The sequence below is a fragment of the Diabrotica virgifera genome, chromosome 1, assembly GCF_917563875.1.
Source record: "Diabrotica virgifera virgifera chromosome 1, PGI_DIABVI_V3a".
Classification (NCBI taxonomy): Eukaryota; Metazoa; Arthropoda; class Insecta; order Coleoptera; family Chrysomelidae; genus Diabrotica; species Diabrotica virgifera.
Window position 1 is genome coordinate 196,701,209 of NC_065443.1, and position 24,083 is coordinate 196,725,291.

A 24,083-nucleotide genomic window follows, 5' to 3' on the forward strand; every position below is an offset into this window, starting at 1 on the left:
TTTATGCACTGTAAAGGCAATTATGCATTTCCATCCATTTTTCCACTATAGACTTTTGTATTGGCATCATCCTGAGCATAATGCAAAAAGTTGCAAGTTTCTAGGTGCTGCACCTATTTAAAAATCGATTTATTTTTTGCTTATTGCCCTGGTCTAATATTTTATAACAATGTATTTTGTTCAGTAGAATTCAAAATTAAAGTGAAATATAGGTTGTTCCATTTAAAAATATATAACTTTATATCATTACGCTAAATTGGGACACCCTGTATATATTTCACAAATTTTAATTTGTAGCCGGTACTGACCTACGTATTCCTACGGAAGGAATTTTTAATATCTTTAGCCGTTTCCCCGGTAGGCTCCGTCCCGTTGAGCGTGGCTCACCCTGTATATGCAAAAAGTCATAATTTCAAAATAAAAATCGACCTGTTTCGGGATTTTTTTTCCGAAATCGTCCATTCACGAGAAAATGAATTTATTCCAACCTTAACGTGCTCACTGTATAGATTGCTGATATATGCAGTTTTTCATTCTGGAGATTGATCTTCATTTCTCAATAATAAATTAAAGGAATAAGCTAAGACCACAAACAGTTTAATCATCATCATCAGTGGCGTCACAACTCTTTATGCCCCTGTCTCTGGCAACTCTTCTCCATGCTCTAATTCCAATAGATTTTAAATAATTCTCTAAGTTGTCTTGGTCTCGGTCTTCCTCTTGCTCATTACCCTATCGGCCCTTTTCGGTCAAAAACTTTCAAACTTTTTTGACTATAGCATCTTTCTCTCGCCTGATTTCATGCCCTATATCTAAGGCGTGCTACCATAATGAATTTTACAATCTCATGTCCTCCAAAACTTCTGTACAACTCAAAGTTGTAACGCCTGCGCCACAAACCATGTTTTTATTCCTCCGTATATTCTTCTTAGGATTTTTCACTCCAATCGCTTGAGTAGTTCTTGGTCATTCTGTTTAAGTGATAAAGTTTCTGTACCATATGTTAGCACTGTTCTTAAGTGTTTTAACAAAATCCCCCGAGTAACAAAATCTGGCCCTTAATACACTTATTTTGACATGTTTATGCACTTTTGGATGTATTTTATGCACTGTAAAGGCAATTATGCATTTCCACCCATTTTTCCACTGTAGACTTTTGTATTGGCATCATCCTGAGCATAATGCAAAAAGTTGCAAGTTTCTAGGTGCTGCACCTATTTAAAAATCGATTTATTTTTTGCATATTGCCCTGGTCTAATATTTTATAACAATGTATTTTTATCTTATCTAAGAGAATAGACAATTTTTTCTACGTAGGTAACAAGGTAAATTTGATTTATATTTGTTTATGAAAAACAAAATATTAAATCATACAGAGGTTATTATTTTTATACACCGCCAAGTCTCGTCATGATAATACAAGAGGTTAAAGGCCGGTTGAAGGTTGTTTCCATAGTCTATTTTGAATAGATGAAAAATTATATAAAATAATGTATTATTCTAAGTTGCAAGTAGGTAGTATACCGGGTGTCCATTTATATTTTCCCCCATTTTAACTACCTATAACTTCTAAACGGCTCAAGATAGAAACATGCGGTTTTCGCTGAAATGTTTTATTTTACTAAAAGTTTTGTATAAATCGATTGAGTTTTTTATATCGCTTTCAATTACGAAAATAAAAATGGCGGATTTGTGAAAAAAACTTTGTTGACTTCTTTTTAATGGAACACCCAGTATATTTTTTTGTAAATTGAAAGAACGATCATTCGCCTATCCAGCGATATAAGCGATATAAAGTTTTTTAAAATCGGTTGTCAAATCACTGAGAAATTAATTTTTAAAATGAGAGGTGCAGCGTGGATATCACATACCTAAATAACATGTAACTAAGCAAAATGATATTATGTTGTGATTTTCACATTGCATCTCTCATTTTAAAAATTAATTTCTCAGTCATTTGACAACCGATTTTAAAAAAAAATATATCGCTGGATAGGAAAATGACCATTTTTTCAAGTTACAAAAAATATACTGGTTGTTTTAATAAAAAAAGTCAACAACGTTTTTTTTTCAAAAATCCGCCATTTTTTATTTAAAAGCGATATGAAAAATGGCCATTTAGCTAAAAAATTGAAAAAACGATCATTTACCTATCTAGCGATATAAAAGTTTTCAAAATCGGTTGTCAAATGACTGAGCAATTAATTTTTAAAATGAGAGATACAATGTGGAAATCACATAACATAATATCAATTTGCTTAGTTAGAGAGTTGCACCTCTCATTTTAAAAATTAATTACTCAGTCATTTGACAACCGATTTTGAAAAACTTTATATCGTTGGATAGGTGAATGACCTTTCTTTTAATTTACAAAAAAATATACTGGGTGTTCCATTAAAAAAAGTCAACAAAGTTTTTTTCAAAAATCCGCCATTTTTTTTTCGTATTTGAAAGCGATATAAAAAATTTAATCCATTAATCCATTCAGACAAAACTTTTACTAAAATAAAACATTTCAGCGAAAACCGCATATTTCTATCTTGAGCCGTTCAGAAGTTATAGGCAGTTAAAATGGGGGAAAATATAAATGGACACCCGGTATAATGTTGCATCAATATTTGTAAGAGTAAGAATATAAATACACTTTTTCTATTATACAGTGTGTCCAATTAAGTCCCATTGTGTCCCATCATATGGGAAACTTTTTTATTCTTAGTTTTATAAAAAAAGTTATTCTTTATAAAAAGTTGTGCATGGTCTAAAACTTGAAATACAACCATCAGGTATCAATTTTTTTAAACCGTATACGAGGTACTTATGTCAAAAATATGAATTTTACTCAAGAGTAAAGTAGCTTTATTTTTCACAATATTGAAAATTGTTATAATGAAAAGTTGTTTGGAATTGAGAACTATAACTATATTCTAATATGCAATTTCATTCTTCTAAAAATTTTTTTTTTTTTTTTTTTTTATTATGGATAACCAACATTATTTTCAGTTATTTCAATTATGATAACTCTTTTATTATTAATTTTACGAAAAACAGTTATTCTTTATAAAATGTTCTGCATGGTCTAAAATCTAAAATACAATCATCTTATATCAAATTTTTTCAATTTTATACGAGGTATATCAAAAAATATGAATTCGCTCAAGAGTACTTAAATGAAATACCGTTATTTTTCACAACATATGCAGAAAATTGTGATTATATAAAGTTGTTTAGAACTAAAAAACATGTTCCAATATGTAATTATATCCTTCTTATTGAAATATTCTTAACTATAAAGGTACTTTATTCTTGATCGAAATTCATCTTCTTTGACATACCTCGTATAAAATTGATCAATTTTGATATTATATGGTTGTGTTTAAGGTTTTTGACCATGCAAAACTTTTTACAAAGAATAACTTTTTTTCGTAAAATTAATATTAAAAGAGTTATCGTAATTGAAATAACTGAAAATAATGTTGATTATTATCCATAATTAAAAAAAATCAAAAAATTTTTTAATTGGAAGGATGAAATTTTATATTAGGATATAGTTCTTAATTTCAAATAACTTTTCATTATAACAATTTTCAATATTGTGAAAAATAAAGCTACTTTACTGTTGAGTAAAATTCATATTTTTTGACATAAGTGCCTCGTATACGGCTTAAAAAAATTGAAAACTGATGGTTGTATTTTATGTTTTAGACCATGCACAACTTTGTATAAAGAATAACTTTTTTTCATAAAACTAAGAATAAAAAAGTTTCTCATATGATGCCGACTTAATTGGACACACTGTATATTTAATATATTTTATATTACTTATGTTGTAGTATAAAAAAAGCACACAAAAAATTCTTGTTGCTTCTTACGGACAATGTAAGCCGAAATAAAAGCAGTTAACAATACAGTGTTGTTTTTTAAAGCTCTCTGTTTAAGCCGATCATACTGTGGTCAATTATCATAATGATTATAATAGGGAAGAGTAATGGAGTAGTTTTCCGTTGCTTTCTCCATAGCAATCTAAAAGCCCTTAAAACTTCTAGTGTCCAGTATTGCACCGATCCAGGATCATTTTCGTTACACTCTATCTTTGTACTGATGTTGCTGCTGCCCGACATCATGGTAGGATATGCGAAGGGAAACTTTGGTAATTAGGTGGGATAATGGGAAACTAGGACACAATTTCCCCAAATACCAGAAGATTAGGATAAAATTATGGTTTACCTGGGCAGAGTTACATCCCTAAAGCAGATCCTCTTCTGTATATTTAGTCAGAGGCAGCCAGTTTGACTAAATCGATGATGAGACAAGTGTGTTTTCGCGATATGGCTTTACAGAAGGATTCTGAGAATATCCTACGTAGAGTCACGACTGAAGAAGTCTTGCGAAGACTTTCGGAAGAGACAGAACTAAATAATAAAATAAATATACTAAACAGTGGCGTAGCTAGGGTGGGGCGGAGAGTGTTACCCTCTCGGGGGTGACACACGAGAGACCCGATCAGAAAAAAAATAAATCGTTAATTTGTAACTTTACGCACTTTACAATCAAAATACAATTCGATATTATTTTGTGAACACACGAAGCCGAGAAAATTCGAGGTTAAAAAGGCTTTTCTTGGATTTTTACCCGTTAAAAGGAAAAAGCACTTCATCTAAGTAACGAAATTCTCAAGAATCTTGAAATTGATGATTTAGATTATTATGAAGCCTCTTTCACAGGGATACGATAATTCAGCTCTTATAAGCGACATACATAGAGGAATACAAGCTAGTATTAATGGCGTAGGAGCAAAATTTCACGCCAATTTTTTGGGCCAAAAACTCCTGAGAAAACTAATAAGTATTTTTGGAAAATTTACACGCAGAATGAAAGATTGTATTATTACCGAGGGCCGAAAGTCCTAGAAATTTTACTAAAAAAGTTATTCTTCATAAAACTCTCTGCGCCTTATACAATCTAAGATGGAACCATCAGATATCAAACGTTATTCATTTTATACGAGGTATGCCAAAAAATATGAATTTCGCTCAAGAGTAAGGTACCTTTATATTTCACAATATCGAAAATTGTTATGAAGAAAACTTGTTTGGAATTAAAAACTATGTTTAAATATTCAATTACATCCTTCTAATTGAAATATTGTGAACTACAAAGATAAGTACTTAACTCTTAAGCGAAATTCATATTTTTTGACATACCTCGTAGAGAATTGAAAAAATTTTATATCTGATGGTTGCATCTTAGATTTTAGACCAGGTACATAGACAATTTTATTAAGAAAAATTTTTTTTTGTAAAATTGACACTAAAAAGTTTCCCATATGGTTCCTAGTTAAGCAGACATATTCAATCTTGATCCCCCGGAGGGAGTGTAGTGTTCGACGTGATGTCGTGTATTGTCCGTCTCCAAAGATCTCTGTCTCTGGTCATTTCTTTTAACTCATGTATAGGTCTTTTGCATATACCTGTAGGTTGATCGATCCATCTTGTTGGGGATCTTCCTCGTGATCTTCGGCCTTCCACCTTTCCTTGTATAATGAGTATTTCCATGTTTTCTTTGTTTGCTCTCATAACATGTCCAAAGTATTTTAATTGTTAGAGATGGACTTTACTGGATAGTCTCTGACTAACTTTTCGCTCTCTTAAAAGTGAATTATTTGTCCTATGGTCAGTCTAAGGAATTCGTAGCATTCTCGTCTTCAACAGAACATTTCAGTGACATAGATACTATATAAGAGATCAAAAATTTTTAATTGTAATATCAGATTCGGATTCAGCATAATCAAAAATAAAATAGAAACAATTTTGATCAAAGTAAAATGATGAATTCAACGACATTTTTAAAATTGTTTCTACAAAACAATTGTTATTGTTTAAACAATTAATAAACAATTAGCGGCTAAATCTGTGAGTAAGACTTTTTACTTTAACATATACTATACAAACTAATTAAAAAAGTTTTAGAAAAATAAAAGCTTGTTTGAATTTTTCCGAAACAATGCAAGTTATCGTTCTATATTGACTCCCCCCTAAGTTGTAAAATGCCAACAATAGCTTAATAAACCTGAAATTCGGCATATTCCATTTGTATCCTCTTTAAAAACAGCCATACATACTTACTAAAATTCCCCATTTGGTTTAAAGGTACCTTAGCAGATGGTTTAGACAACAAAGTTACTGTACCTTATGAAGACATACCCAATTTCCCAAAGAGTACAGTGCAAGGCCATGTCGGTGCTCTCGTTTTCGGTAATTTTGGAGGCATTCCTGTAATTTGTATGAAGGGCCGATTCCACTATTATGAAGGGTATCCTTTATGGTTATGTGCTATGCCCGTACGAGTGATGAAATTATTAGGAATCACTCATCTTATAGCTACAAATGCTGCTGGAGGACTAAATCCAAAGTAAGATATTTTTCAAACATTATTTTACATTTCAGTTTTGTTTAAATTATCTTATGTTAAATCCCAATTTGATAGCCGTATTTTAAAAGTTGTATTCTAAAAGTTATGACCTATGGAATGGAGACCACGACACTTACAGAGGTATCAGCCAATATATTTAGAACGACACAGAGGGCGATCGAACGAGGTATGTTATGAGTATCTCTGAGAGAACATACAGGGTGTCCCAAACTAATTTATCCAGGTTATATCTCTTAAAGGAATAGAGATTTTTGAATGGGACAAAAACTGAGCTATTCCATTGGTAATACACTTTAATATGGCGTAGATTAAATCATTCCCTAAATATTCATCCCTTAGTTACAAACCCTAACTTTAATTTTTTTAATAGCATCCTGTACATTTTTTTTATAGTTTTGAATGTGGTCTTCGATCGTCTATTCAACACACTTTTTAAAAATAAAATTGGTTCGTAAGTAATCAAGAAAATATCAGTTTATTTTTGTTAACTATGTGTCCCAGACTAATTTATCCAAGTAGGGGAGTGCATATAGATTTTCACTTCGGAAAAAATCAAACAAGATAGAACTTTTTGAAATTTCATTAAGAAATGTTTAATAAACAACATATCAAAAAGTTCTACTCGAGAAGTGGGTGCTTCATTTTTTATTAAACAAATGAACTACGAAGTTTGATGTTTTTTTAAATAACTCCGAAAATATAAATTTTAGAACAAATCTGACTTGACCATTGAAAAATTCAGAAAATTTTACAAGAAAAACCTTCTATAAAGAATTTTCTAAAATTAAATCTGTATCTTCTATAATTTTTTATTTATAACGCTAAAGTCACCCTTCTCACAAACATTGGCGCACTGTAAACTAGCGTAAGGCGAAGTGCACCGTTGAGTTATTTTAATGTAATTCTTTAACTAATGGATTAAATGAAATTTTACAAATTGAACATAAAAGAAGGATAATTAAACTATCTTATGGTTATAATAAAAATAAATAAAATGTATGGGCATAAGTACGGTGGGGGCGAAAAATGAGCCTTACATGAATTTGGTTTAAAAATGATTTTAAAATGTGTAACTAATACAATTTTTCTTATAGGTAAAGCCCTCAATTTTGCACAACTTACATCATATTTCAAACATCGTATTAATGATGTTTCATTCAAAAAAAAATCTCAAAAATTTAATTCAAATGATGTGACGTCTTAAAAAATGTAATTTTTGAAATCTTCGTAGTTTTATAGAATTACCATCATTTTAAGACGGTATTACTCAAGTTTGAACAGATCTATTACAGTTTTATAAGTGGTTTTTTAAAGCTTAGGATGTAGTCTTTAAAATGCACTAAATTATTTTACTTTAGAAATGAAATATACTATTTCTTTTTGAGAAAATTAAGATAGATAACAAAAATGTAATACAAAAACCGGAAATTACCAGCTAAAAAAAATGTTTATATAAGGTGATCAAAACCTTTTTCTGTAAAACTTACCTAGTAGTTATTTATGATATAAGTGTTAAAAGTACACGTTTAAGGCACGCATGTGAAAGTTTGCAGAATGAGCGAAAGTGAGTTCTGCAATTCACATGAGTGCCTTAAAAATGTACTTTTTAACACGCATATTATACAATATTTTTTCTACAAACGTAATTACAGGACAATATCTACAAAAACATTTACTTGAACTTGACTGACATTCCATTTTTATATTTTTTTGACATTACATCAAAATTGCCAATACGGTCAATACGAACTGCAGTGCCTTAAAAATTTTTTAAAGCACTAGTGCCTTAAAGTAGCATTTTTAACGCTCGTATGGAGTGCTAAAAATTGCATTTTTAACACGGTTGTAGAAAAAATACATTTAATAATAAACTTCAACAATAATAAATGTTCAGCAAAAAATTTTTTTTAGCTCTTATAGAGTATGTCTGCGTAACTTGAAACCTATTGATAACTTTTTTATTATCAGTTTTATGAAAAAATTTTTTTCTTTATAAAATACTCTGCATCGTATATAATCTAAGATGCAATCATCAAATATCGAATTTAATGAATTTTATACGGGGTATGTCAAAAAATATGAATTTCACTCAGGAGTAAAGTATCGTTAAATTTCACAATATCGAAAATTGTTATTGAGAAAAGTTGTTTGGAATTAAAAAATTTGTTTTAGTGTTCAATTACATCCTTCCAATTAAAATATTGTGAATAATAAAGGCACTTAACTCTTAAGAAAAATTCATATTTTTTACACACCTCGTATAAAATTTAAAAAGTTTAATATATGATGGTTGTATCTTAGATTTTATACCAGGGAGAGCATTTTATGAAGGATAACTTTTTTTCGTAAAAGTGATAATAAAATAGTTATCATAATTGTAATAAAATAATGATGAGTATCCGTCATTTGAGAAAAAATTTAAAAAAGTTTTTGGATTAGAATAATGTAATTGTATATTTAAACATAGTTTTTAATTTCAAACAACTTTTCGTAATAGCATTTTTTGATATTCTGAAATATAAAGGTACTTTACTCTTTAACGAAATTCATATTTTTGACATAACTCGTATAAAATTGATAAAATTTTATATCTGATGGTTGAGTTTTAGATTTTTGACTATTTTGAGTATTTTATGACGAATCACTTTTTTTCGTAAAATTGATAATAAAAAAGTTTTCCATGTGGTTTACTTTAACATTTATATAAACTAATAGTATAAGAGCTGTGAGACATTTTTGAGTAGGTATTTTAGGCAACCTGAAAATTTTTCAGGTGACTCTTCCATGATAGCCTAATACAAAAATGCCGGTCTGGCTGGAGGGTAGCGGTTATTTTCCCCAAAAATCCCCCCCAAAGTTAAAAAAAGGGTAAAAATTGTTATTACAAAAAATATCATTAACGTGACTTTAAAGTAAATTTAAATATTTAAATATAAAGAAAATAAACAGGCCAGGCGATTTGAGGGCGATTTTAACTCTGCAAGATACTTGCATGGGCGCCCCAGGATTATTTTCAGGGGATGCATCTGAACTTCAGAAGATTTCATCTGAATCTGTACATACTATTAACGAGTATAAAATATACAACTATACATGCAAAGCTATGTACATTCCTTCAGGACAGGGAAGTACAATTATTATTTTGACAGGGTATTTTTTAATATTAAAAATAAATATTCTCCAAAGACAGGTTTTTTTTGGTGAAATTTTCCAACTGCCATGTGATCGAACAAATTACGCGTGCATATAAATGAAAAGCGCTATAGGTAAACAGGAGTGTGAGAAAGAGCGTATACCGATAGCTGTTTGCGTCCTCTGTTGTACCTGAGCGAGTCCGTTCGCTCGAGAAAAATCACGTGACCTGGCGATCCCATGTTGTTGTGCTTCGAAACGTCAGAGTAATTATTATATATTATAGTTTTTTAAGTAAAGTCGGGTCCATAGATATTTCGCCCGTCGGCAAATTCAAACAGATAACATTTGTATTGTTATGAAATTCGAGTAAATCAATGTCCCTTTGATTAAGCACACGCCGGTATTTTTACAACCGGGTTACTCATTGTAAATCAATCAAGTTTAACACTTGAAAATGTGTACTTGGGCATTAGTACAGTTAAAATTGTTAGACGATTATATTTAGATGAAATATTAAGCAATAGAATTGAAACTTTTTTCTACTTTTAAGGACAAAAAAGCAAGTTCATTAGCGGAACGTGATTCAAAATTATTCTGCAGATTATATTTGAAGCAATATTTGATTAAAACATCTCATTTTTGGTGGTAAAAATATATTAAATACATATATTAATTTGTCTGGACTAAAGGTGGTCAAAGATGGTCTGGAGTTATATTTTTGTTTGAATTTGCCGACGGGCGATAGATAGATGGTGTTTACTTTAACTTTTTCTTAATTAAAGGAAAATAATACGTACTATACAATAGATTTTGCAAATATAATAGAAAAAGACAGATTTATTATTATATAGATATAGGTAGAAAAGTATAAAAGTATAAACTAAATTGATTCTGTGTCCGAATCTTGTACTTCTTCTTCAAACTCCTCATCTGAGCTTAAATATTCACTGTCTTCTTCTTCGTCAGACTCCCCTTGAGACTCAGATTCCTCTTCTACATGATCTGCAAATAGTTGTAATATGTATTTAGAATTAATTAAAAATTAATTAGTGATTGATTAATTGAGTTGCTACGTATTCTCTGTCCTTTTATACGGAGTCGAAGCCTGGAGAATCACGGGCGCATCTGAAAAAAGACTTGCCATTGTTGAGATGTGGTGTTATCGAATAATGTAAAAAATATCATGGACGCAAAACGTAACAAACACGGAAACATTAATAAGGATAAAAAGTCAAAAAAATACTCAACACTATGAAGGAAGGAAAAATGAGCTACTTTGGTCATATACTAAGAAATAAAAAACATGATGTAATTTATAATATAAGGAAAAGTATTACGTATTAGTTATACATTAATTTTTAATTAATTCTAAATACATATTTACAACTATTTACAGATCAGGTAGAAGAGGAATCTGAGTCTCGAGGGGAGTCTGACGAAGAAGAAGAGAATGAATATTTATTTTGGCTCATCTTTCTTTCCTTTATAGTGTTGAGTATTTCTTTTGCCTTTTTCATCTTTCTTAATGTTTCCGTGTTTGTTACGTGTTGTGTTCATGATATTTTTTACATTATTCAATAACAGCACATCTCAACAATGGCAAGTCTTTCTTCAGATGCGCCCGTGATTGTCCAGGCTTCGACTCCGTATAAAAGGACAGAGAATACGTAGTAATTCAATTAAATTATCGCTAATTAATTTTTAATTAATTCTAAATACATATTACAACTATTTGCAGATCATGTAGAAGAGGAATCTGAGTCTCGAGGGGAGTCTGACGAAGAAGAAGACAGTGAATATTTAAGCACAGATGAGGAATTTGAAGAAGAAGTACAAGATTCGGACACAGAATTAATTTAGTTTATACTTTTATACTTTTCTACCTATATATTTATAATAATAAATCTGTTTTTTCTATCATATTTGCAAAATCTATTGTATAGTACGTATTATTTTCCTTTAATTAAGAAAAAGTTACTTAAAAAACTATAATATATAATAATTACTCTAACGTTTCGAGACACAACAACATGGGATCGCCAGGTCACGTGATTTTTCTAGAGCGAACGGACTCGCTCAGGTACAACAGCGAACGCAAACAGCTATCGGTATACGCCCTTTCTCACACTGCTGCTTACCTATAGCGCTTTTCATTTATATGTACGCGTAATTTGTTTGATCACATGGCAGTTGGAAAATTTCACCAAAAAAAATTCTGTCTTTTTAGAATATTTATTTTTGATATTAAAAAAATACCCTGTCAAAATAATAATTGTACTTCCCTGTCCGGAAGGAATGTGCATAGCTTTGCATGTATAGTTGTATATTTTATACTCGTTAATAGTATGTACAGATTCAGATGAAATCTTCTGAAGTTCAGATGCATCCCCTGAAAATAATCCTGGGGCGCCCATGCAAGTATCTTGCAGAGTTAAAATCGCCCTCAAATCGCCTGGCCTGTTTATTTTCTTTATATTTGAATATTTAAATTTACTTTAAAGTCACGTCAATGATATTTTTTGTAATAACAATTTTTACCCTTTTTTTTAACTTTGGGGGGGATTTTTGGGGAAAATAACCGCTACCCTCCAGCCAGACCGGCATTTTTGTATTAGGCTATCATGGAAGAGTCACCTGAAAAATTTTCAGGTTGCCTAAAATACCTACTCAAAAATGTCTCACAGCTCTTGGACCATAACAAAAAAAGTTTTAGAAAAAATAAGCTTGTTTGAATTTTTCCGAAACAATGCATGTTTTCGTTCTAATTGCACTCCCCTAAAGCTATATTTCTTAAATAAATACGGATTTTCGAATGGGACAAAAACTGATCGGATCTATTCCAATTGTTGGAAACACTTTAATATTGCTTAGAAAAAAAATCATTAACTAAATATTCATCCCTTAGTTACAGGGTGCTATTAAAAAAATTAAAGTTAGGGGTTGGGACTAAGGGATGAATATTTGGGGTATGATTTTTTCTACGCCATATTAAAGTGTATTACAAATGGAATAGATTAATTTTTGTTCCATTCGAAAACTCTATTCGTTTAAAAAATATAGTCTGGATAAATTTTTTATTATTATTATTATGGCCTTGGCATAGCCAATTAGCCAGTCTAGTTTGGTATTAACGCAATTTCACAAGTTAAATTACAATATATTACACATTTTCATATATCATATAATATACAGACACATACACATATATACATTTTTATTTATTATATAATAGGTATATATATATATATATATATATGTTTGTATATCATCTGTTTGGTATGTATATCATCTGTTTGGTTTATATATATATATATATATATATATATATATATATATATATATATATATATATATATATATATATATATATATATGCTATCTGTTGTTTTCCGGGTTTGACTCCGCGTTGAATTTCCGGGTTTCCGGGTTTGATTCAACGCGGAGTCAAACCCGGAAAACAACAGATAGCACATATAGCTCCCGCGGAAACTTTAAGTGTAACATATATATATATATATATATATATATATATATATATATATATATATATATATATATATATATATATATATATATATATATATATATATATATATATATATATATATATATATTAAAAAAAAAAAAAAAAAAAAAAAAAATTATATATATATATATATATTTGTTTATTATTTTTTTTATATATATTTTTTATATATTTTTTTATATATTTTTTTTATATCTATAAATATGTTTATACTAAAACTAAAGAAGGAAAATTTTAGGGAAACATGGAAGAAAACTGGGTAACATAACTTCTCGTCCAGGGGCCCGTCAGGACATTTTTATAGTAGACGTATCAGAATTAGGCCACGGTTAGGGGGGTAAGAAAACATTAGGTAAAAAACAAAGGTTGTCGGGATAATACTAAAGCCTAATATTTGATGACAGGTTATAATTTAAATTTACATCTCTTGGTGTGTTCATATAAAGATTTTAAAATTTCTTTATTTTTATTAAATATTATTAAATTTAGATTTATTGGAAGTAAACATTTATTTTTACATAGATCTACATATAACTGTGATGTACTATTCTCTTTCTGGTTATATTCTAAGATGATGTGATCTAGACTGCCAAGCTCTCCACATATGCAATTTGGCGATTCTATTAAACCCATTCTATGTAGGTAGGAAGGTGTAAGAGCATGGTTGGCTCTTATTCTATTTAAGGTCTTAATGAAGTGCCTATTGGACTGATTACAGAACCATCTCTTAACGGGTAATATAGGTCTACATTTTTTATAGTTTAAACCGGTTGTAGACAAACTGTAGTGATGTTGCCATTGAGTTATAACATTCTTTTTGATTACACTGATTATATCTGTATACGGAATATAGTTGTTATATATTTCTTCTCCATTTATTGCTGCTTCCTTAGCTAAACTATCAGCCTTTTCATTGCCCAGTACACCAGCATGTCCTTTCATCCAGCAAATAATTATATTATTTCCAGAAATTCTAGCTTCATGATAAAGTTTTATTACTTCAACCTCAATATGATTAAGGTTTTTTGCGTTTTCTTTGTTCGATAATATTTTAATTATACTTTGATTGTCTGTGAATATAACACTATAATTTATATTATTTTGAGATATATATTTCAAAGTTATTTGAATACCCATTAACTCAGCGGTATATATAGAAGCTTCGACAGGAAGTTTGAATTTTTTATAATTATTAGTGTTTAGTTCCCAAAAGGCACAACCTGTATTAGCGTTGGTCTTAGATCCGTCAGTGAAGAAGTACTGGTAATTAGGCCACCTATTTTGAATAACTTGATTGAATAATTGTCGTGGTAAATTTGGATCCATATATAGAGTTTCTACTCCTATCGAGAATAATACATCTGGTTTACACATACGTCCAAAAGTTTGGAATATTGAAATATTTCATCTTTTTATTGATTTTTATATATAAACTTTTCTGAATAGTTAAACATCATTTTGTTTCAATTCTTAAGAGGAAACAGTAGCGATCAATAGGTAGCGAAAACGCGTTCCAAGATTGCGGCTGTAATTTTGAATATTTTTTCGAGATATTTGGCACACGTATTCGTAATATAATAAAGAATGGCGGTACAGAGCCCAATTTGAAAAATATATTAATATGTGGAAATTACTCTGTAATTAAATACAATATTTAAAAACGAGCCTGTACCGCCATTAAGAAGAACAAAAAAAATACACTTTCTTCAAATAAACTTTTTTATCCGATGCCTAGATTTTGTGTCATTTTCGAACTACTAAAATTTTTTATTTCATTAGTAGTTCCAAAATGACACAAAATCTAGGCTTCGGATAAAAAAGTTTATTTGAAGAAAGTGTATTTTTTTGTTCTTCTTAATGGCGGTACAGGCTCGTTTTTTTAATATTGTATTTAATTACAGAGCAATTTCCACATATTAATATATTTTTCAAATTGGGCTCTGTACCGCCATTCTTTATTATATTACAAATACGTGTGCCAAATATCTCGAAAAAATATTCAAAATTACAGCCGCAATCTTGAAACGCGTTTTGGCTACCTGTTGATCGCTACTGTATCACCTTAACAATACTAAATAAATCTCAAAACCAGATAAACGATATGCAAAAAAAATATTTATTCGCTTGGAGTGAAAAACTTAGAAAGTACAACTTACATTTAAAAATAAATTAGTAAAGAAAGAAATAATAATTTTCAATAAAACTAATAATTCGTATTTCCTCCATTGGTCTGTATGCATGCCTGTAGGCGATTTGGCATGCTGCCGATTAACTGGTCGAGCTGGACTTGCGGAATTCTCTCCCATTCTTCACGAGCAGCATCTTTTAGTTCGCGAAGTGTAATAGGGGAATTGTTTCGCTTTTTGATGCGTGTTTTGAGAATGTTCCAAGCATGTTTAATAACGTTCATATCGGGGGAATTCTAGGGCCACTGTAATGTAGATATTCCTTCTTCTTCCAGAAAATTGTGTGCTGCTGCTGTTCGAGGAGGAGGTGCGTCGTCATGCATAAACCAAAATTCATCACCTACTGCTCCTCGGAATAGACGTGCGACAGGATTTAAAGCTTTCTCGATGTACACAGCACCAGTGGCCAGTGACACTTCTCTCCAGAACCAGCAGTGGCGTCCGTTTACCACTCATAATACCACTCCAAACCATAATACTGCCACCTTCAAACGGGACACGCGGCTGGGCTGTTTCTAGTCGGGCTTGTCGTCCTGGGGCCCTCCAAGCCAGTATTCTTCGCGAATCAGATACCAAGCCAATTTCTGACTCATCAGAGAACATCACGTTTTCCAGTTAGGACCATGTTGCACCATTTATGTAGCCCATTGCAACCTTACTATTTTGTGTTGGTAGGTTAGTTTAGGAATATGTAAGGGCCTTTTACGATACAAATTTACCGCATTTAGTCGGCGTGTTATTGTTTGCCGTGAAATATTCAGTCCTTGCAGCCTAAAAATTTCTCTGGATATACCACTTGTGGATTCCAGACAATTTCTTCGAGCTATCAATGTTATCTGCCGATCTTGTGCTGCTGTTGTACAATCGACTTCTATCACTTCTGGGACCATCCTTGACGTCGTTTGTCTCTTGGATTTTTTCTTTTTAATTTTAGATACAGCACTCTGAGTAACATCAACAATATTCACGATATCACTTTGACTAAAGCCCTGTTGTAACAAAGCAATTACTCTAGACCTGTCAAAGTGAGATATCACGTTTCTAGACATTTTTAAACGGCTCAATTCAAATTTAAACACAGACTTAAATAATGTGTAAATACGCTAATCAGTTGAATGTGACCAAAATGGGCAAAATGATACAAAAACGATTCAAAGTTCTTATCATTTTCATGTAAAAACGCTCTAAAATGAATATCAACAACAGTTTTAAAACCACCATAGGCGTAGATATATTATTTGTACGTATTCCAAACTTTTGGACATGTGTGTATATTTATATACGGGAGCAAGTCGATTAATATATAGTTCCGATTGATATTTAGATAAACTTACATAACTATTGGTGTGCAAAAGATCCTTCTTTGTTCTCCAATGTCTGTGGGTCAGTTCTAATATCGATAGCTCATTTACTTCTTGGAGATATCTAATGTCCTTGGATATGGCTTTGGTAACTATTTTATCACTTATCCATTGTCTTCGGAATTGCAATGGAGGTTCAACTGCTTTACATTCCATGATGTTTATTGGAGTAGAATTTAGGTATCCTAAGCAAAGTCTTAAACATTTATTCTTCTGAGCTTCTATTTTGTTGAGGTGTGTATTAGATGCAGAACCATACAAGTGACAGCTGTAGTCTAGAATAGGACGAACCATTGATCGGTAAAATAATAATGCAATATTGGGATCAGCACCCCAACTTGTTTTACAAAAGGCTCTTAGAATATTTATTGCATTTTCGGCTTTTTTAATAGCGTGTTGGATGTGATCTTTCCACAACAGTTTTCTGTCCAAAATTGTTCCCAGGTATGTTACAGAATTCTTTATTGGGAACTCAAGCTGTCCCGATATAAAACTGCCTTGGGGGACCTGATGTTTCTTAGAGAAAAAACAAATTTCTGATTTTGAGCCAGATATTGTAAGTCCTAAAGATTCGTAAAGATCTTGTAGAGAATTAAGTGCCAGTCTTAGATTAGAGCTGCAAGTGTCCAATGACTTGTGTGAGGTATAAATCACAACGTCGTCAGCGTATTGGATTACGCGAGAATTAAGTGGGACATATTGTTCTATCTCGGTATTGTATAGAATATATAGAAGATGGCTTAAAATACTACCTTGGGGTAGTCCTACATTCGCTGTTCGGTGAGTCGTCAAGCTGTTATTTATTTTAGTTCGTATAGATCTATTGGAATACATCGATATTAGAAACCATGAGAAAGTGGATGGAAGACCAATTTGGACCAGTTTATGGTATTAATATATCTAATTTAACGTTGTCGAAAGCCGAGGAAACATCAACAAATGCAGCAGCTGTATATATATTATATGTAAAATTTAGTTGAACTGCACTTACCAAAGCTGTTATTGCGTCTTGTGTGGATAAAGATTTTAGGAATCCATATTGCGACTGGGGAAGTATATCTTCTGTTTCTAACCATTGTTCCAAACGGTTTTTTATCATTCTCTCAAACGTCTTAAGGAAACAGGAAGCTAGAGATATGGGTCTATATGAATTAACCTTGTTATCAGGTTTGCCAGTTTTTTTTATTGGCAAAACAATATATATTCTTTCCAACTCTTGGGAAGTGTAGTTTCGTTAGACCAAATTTTATTATAGATACTTAGAAGAACCTTTTTGTACAGATCAGGTAGATGAAATATCATGGAATAAGATATATTGTCTAGACCGGGGGCACTGTTAGTTTGCTTAATGCTCCGTTTCAATTCCCATAATTAAAATGATTCGGTTAAAAAACTAGTATCTTTTCCAACTGTTGTAATTTGCTGTGGTATCTCTTCACAGGAAACCCATTGTGGAGATATTTTGGCCTGAAACTCCTCAATCCAATTGGCTTCAGGATTGATAGGAAGTCTGTTCGACAATTTTCTATTTTTATAGCGGTTCACTGTTTTCCATACTTCTTTAATAGGCGTATTTGAGCTTAGATTTTCACAATATTTGATCCAACTTTTCTTCTTTTTTTGTTTAAATGTTTTTTTGCAATGGCATCTAATCTTTTATACTCTATCAAATTTACAAGATTAGGATTTAATTTATATCTGATAAAGGCTTCTTTCCTAGTTTTGGCAGCGACGTCACACTCTATATCCCACCAATGTTTCGGTATATATCTTTTATTATTATTTATATAAGAGATTTTTTTTGGAATAGCTAGAACAGCTGCATAATTTATGTTCTCTAATAAACTTTGGTAGGTTTTGGGAGCGTTCAGGGAGGTCACAATTGCAGAGTATGCATTCCAATCAGCCTTATTTAAATTCCAAATTTGGTGTGTGTTAATTTGTTGTGGTGTAGTGTTTCCATTTTCCCAGGATAATAATATCGGAATGTGATTTGAGCCAAATGGTTCTTGAAGTACGCTCCAATTTAAATAATCAGTTATGTCCTGGCTACATATAGTGATATCAATTGCTGTAGGTCTTTTAGTAAGAGCAAGTGTGGGAGATCCATCATTTAATATTTTTAAATTACAAAATTCTACCGCTTCCAGAGGAGATTTTCCATATACGTCTTCAACTTCGCAGCCCCAAGTATAACTATGTGCGTTAAAATTACCCCCGAGTATAAAGGGCTTAGGTATTTTTTCTAGAAATTTAATCCATTGTTGGCAAGTAATTTTAGTGCGAGGTTCAATGTAAATAGAAATTATGTGAATAGGACTGTCAAATGAATATAATTTGATAGACACACACGTAAATGTAAATGGAAAATTATTAATATTAAGTTTTACCTCTTCGGATATTATTTTATTGTTTAAAAGAATAGCTGAGCCTCCAAAACCATCATTCCGATCCGACCGGAAACAGTTATATCACTGAAAATTATAATATTATCCTGGTTTAAACCAAGTTTCGGACAATAGCGCGACCTGAATATTATATTTGCAAAGTAGAAAAAGAAGGTTCTCCTTATTGGCAACTGCTGAACGACAGTTCCACTGGAAAAAATTAAAATTATGCGTTACGTCTGCGAAGTTGAAGCCATATTTACTTTTAAATGTTTACTAACTAATTCAATAATTTCTGGTTTTGAAATATCTAAGTTTTTTGTCTGTTTTAATGTATTAACAATTGTTACAACCAATTCTAAAATTGTATTCATTAAATCTAAATCTAAGTTTTCAACCTGTGAAATTGCGTTATTTCTCGTGTAATTTGGATGAGATAATATACTCCCACCTTGATTAGGAAAATGTACAGGTGCAATAATTTCCTTTCTTGTTAACTCTGTTTCATCTGGGGTGTTGGGTCTTTGTCTTTTAGAAGATTGGACATTATTGTAGTGATAACTATTACTATGTTGATTGTTTAAAGAAGGCAAGTTAAAATGATTAGCATGTCTAGGAGATCTTGATAGTGGATGGGCCTCTACCATAGAATCAACGACATTTTTTGAAAGAGTCGAGGTATATTGCAAGGCTGTTATATTTGCATATGAATTACGTGGAACTTGTTTGCTTGCATCATGAAAATTTAAATTTTGTGAAGACATAGCTTCCTTTATTTGTTTTTGACGATTAAATTCGGGACAAGCTTTTAGATCTGTGGTAAAGTGGTTTCCCTGACAACTAAAGCAAATAGGAGTAATATTTTCAGTAGTGCATTCTTTTGTATTATGTATACCCTGACATCGATTGCATCGCGGTCTACTTTTGCACTGCAGACCTAGGTGTCCGAAACGAAGACAAGAAAAACATAATAAGACTTTTTGTTTATAAGTTTCAACTTCCTTCAATACTTTATTTATGACGACAAATTTCGGTAATATTTGTGACTTAAAAGTTACTATACACGATTTAGTGCGAACTCCCTTCTATTAATTCTTCTCACCGACACAACTTCAAATTTGCAATATATATCGTAAGGCTTAATTTTATTCTTAATATATTCCTCAGAAAAATCAAGACTAATATCTCTAATGACACCTTGTCGGTGCAAGATAAATTTCGGTATATATAAGTCTAAATTGTTTTGTTGAAAAACTGGTAAATGTTTATTAGTAATTAAAAAATTTGCCGATTTGTAATCCTTACATTTTATTCTAATTCTATTACGACCAATCGAGTCAAAACTAATTATATTATTTTCAATAGTACAACAGTTTGTTAATATTATTTCGCCGACTTTTAAAGCATCTAATTTACCTTTAAATTCTTTAGAACGATTTTCTACATAAACATGAAATTTACCATAATCAGTATTATCGTAAAACAAGTCAGGTTTCTTATCAGACTCATTAACTACTGGATTGGTATTAATGTTATCTGTACTTACGGTTTGCGAAGAAATAATATTTTGATTATTTGTTACCAAATTATTGGAAATCTCGCTATGATCCATCGCTGACCCAGGGTCACCTGAATCTCCTGTAGGATTAGGGTCGGGGGGTTTACCCCCGCTTGTACAATCCATATCACCAACCACACCACTTAATAACAAAAACTGTCACCAACTGGTTTAAAATTACAATTATTTATCGATTTGTTCACTGCTCAACCAACTTTACACTTCAAGCGCTGGAACCAGACTGCCTGGATAAATTAGTCTGGGGCATATAATTATCAAAAATAAACTGATATTTTCTTGATTACGTACGAACTGATTTTAATTTTAAACAATGTGTTGAAGAGACGATAAAAGATCACATCCAAAACTATAAAAAAATGTACAGGGTGCTATTTAAAAAATTAAAGTTAGGGGCTGTAACTAAGGGATCAATATTTAGGGGATGACTTTTTGTACGCCATATTAAAGTTTATTACAAATGGAATAGATAATTTTTTGTCGTATTCGAAAACCTCTATTCGTTTAAGAGATATAGCCTGGATAAATTAGTCTGGGACACCCCGTGTATACGAAATGAGGACGTGCAAAGCAGGACGAAGGTGGAATATGTAATTGGAAGAATTGCGCAAATAAAATGAAACTAGGTAGGACACGTGTACGACAAAACATCGAAAGGTGGACGAGAAACATTGTACATCGGGGTCCACGCGAGCACAAGGGTGGTATAGGAATACCACAAAAACGATCGCTCGACGACATCAAAGCAAAAATGGGGAGAAACTTGCACAAAATAGCACAAAACAGAGAACAATGGAGAACTTATGAGGAGGAATTTATCCAGATGTGGATGCAAACAGGCTGAAGAAGAAGATTTTAAAATGACTAGAAGTTTGAGAATATTATCTGAAGACAAAATTCTCTATCTTCTCATTACCTCGTATGTTTTAGCACCTAAGATAGTTCACCAAATTTTCTCTAAATTAGGTACCTACTCTCTCTAGTTATAGAGTGGGGATGATCATTTACCCCATTTGGGCATCATGTAGCCACTTTTGCTGTGTTGATTCTGTTCAGTAGAGACCATGCGTTACGTGAAATATCAAACCGTGGTAGTTTTTGAGTGATACAGGGCAGGTCGCTATTTTGTTGTTGGTGCATAGAACAGTGATGGTGCATAAACATAGACACTAAAGGTTATCGAAATGAGCAAACTCAGTAGACAGCTTTGAAATGTCATATTTCAAGATAACATACAAGGCAAAAGATGACCTAAAAGAAAACAACATTCGTGATTATTACTGTTACTTACTTTATATATTTTTCAGTGGTCAGAATATCTCCAAATTTTACTCTTGGGTTTTCCTTAATTCTAGTAGATGTAGGTATGTAATTCTGTATATTTTAATAACAGTTAAATTGTTGCCAAATTTGACTTCGTTGATAATCGTAATATATAATAATACTCTTTGAGTAAAATTAATAATAAAAGAGTTTCCCATATGGTTTCAAGTTACGCAGACACACTGTATATTACCAGAGAACAGCAGTTCTCGCCAGTGGCGCACACCTACACCCCCTACACGCGACACTATATAATAATATACACGAAATTTTCGATTTTCTAAATCTGACTGAATTAAAAATTGGGCCAACTCCCATCTTAAAGTTCAGGAAAAGACTCACCCATTCATATGTCAACCATCAATTTTGGTCCCAGGGTATGGATTTTACGGCCCTTCCTATTTAGGGTCTGTTTTTCGTTCTCGTCACCAAAACTCCCAAAAACTTCGAAAATTTAACACCGTCCTTTACGGCTTCTAATAGAAGCGATCATTACCTTTCCAACGCATGTCTAATTTTGAAAATCGGTTATACCGTTCAAAAGTTACCGAGCTCAGAAATATGAGTCAATTTTTATTTAAAAAAGAGAAAATGTTTGTGGATGTGTATTGTTATTGCTCTACTTTTTCTATTTATTTAGATTAATTAGCAAATTCTTAATTTAATTGATTATCCAACTATTTTATTTATTGCCTATGTAAAAACACAACTAAATTCCAATTAAATTTTCCAATCAATTTTACTCTCAGGGCTAATTTAGTATTTTGATACAATACCTCTGATCTGGGGCTTCTAGTATTTCTAGTTGCATACTTCTTCCAGGGTAGAAACAGGGAAATTGAAAACACTCAAAATCGTATAAATGTCATCTATTGTTTTTATCAATTAAGCCGTGTACATATGATTCAAAAAATACTAAAATTTAACTTTGTTGCAACAATCTCTAACTTAATAAATTTAAACTCTAACTCTGTTATCTACTTGTTTTGACAAAAATATTTATTGAATTAATCTCTTATTTACTCATACTAAATTGAATGAATTTTACTTTTCTTCTTTTGAATTGATTTCTCAAATTTGAAATGACTAACTACGTTAAAAAATTGTTCAATAAACAAATAAACAAGTATGGTTTTGATATAAATAAATTTTCTCCATTCAGACAAATGATTTGACTAACCTTTTATTCTTCACTCCCTCGTTTTCTGGATTGCGCCGTCCTTGATTCTCTCAACACGTACTCTCTGGTTGTTGCGAAAAAGTCCCTCTCGTCAAAACTGCTTCCAAGAAAAACACACAGGACTTGCTCGAATATCTTGTGCACAAACGGATAATAATCAGTTACTCGTTCTAGACAAAATAAAGGAATCTCCCTCGGACCAGGAAAATTAACTCTTCAACCGGTCGACGATTTGGTTTCAACTTGATTCTGCTCGCAAAGGCCGATCACACCACTCTACACTGATTATACATTTTTAAAACTCGACTGCCTTCTTCAGATGTCAATTACACAGTGTCTTTATTTTCTCTCAAATCCATACTCTCACATTCATTATCCCTTCTCCTGATATTTTCCATCCAATAAACAACCTCTCTCAAACCATTTATTTCTTAAGAAACCAAATATCCTTCCATATAACTTTCCCAATTTGTCAAATTTCAAAGAATATCATAATTAGTTCTTTACTACTTTCTACTTTTACAACTAAAAACTAATACAGTTTGTTTACCACATTAAAATACCTTCCCGGAAGGATCTTAAAACCGTCTTTGTTTTCGACCACGATGTCCAACTCTCCAATCACCGCAATGTTTGTTCATGTCCCGTGCATTTCGTCGAATCACTTATTAGTCGTTTCACTTTTTCCCGAAACACTTGCTTAATAGCAAAATTAAATTCTAAACAATTTTGGTGATATATAGGGTGATGAAAAACTATGATTTCATGGCCGTTGATATAAATTTAATTTTTTTTGAATATCTTTACAAAAGAAACAATTCTACAACAGTATGTATGTATGTATTGTATGTGTGTGGAAAAGTTAAACCGATCTGAATTTTTTTTCTGTGTTTGAAGAGGGGGTGAGGGTCGATTCTGAACCGGTGTAGTTTGTGAGTTTTGACTACCCATAAGCCAGCTATAGGACTTGGTAGGTACAA

General features: G+C 31.6%; 1 protein-coding gene across 2 annotated transcripts in view; it reads left to right on the forward strand.

Annotated features, from left to right (window-relative positions):
• Window positions 1-24,083, forward strand: part of LOC114331880 (purine nucleoside phosphorylase) — a 65,007-nt gene that overhangs the window by 19,991 nt on the left and 20,933 nt on the right. For both annotated transcript variants that reach the window (XM_050646195.1, XM_028281569.2), the window contains exon 3: window positions 6,147-6,408. In XM_050646195.1, coding sequence (XP_050502152.1) covers window positions 6,147-6,408 — 262 coding nt within the window. The remainder of the gene's footprint in view (window positions 1-6,146; window positions 6,409-24,083) is intronic.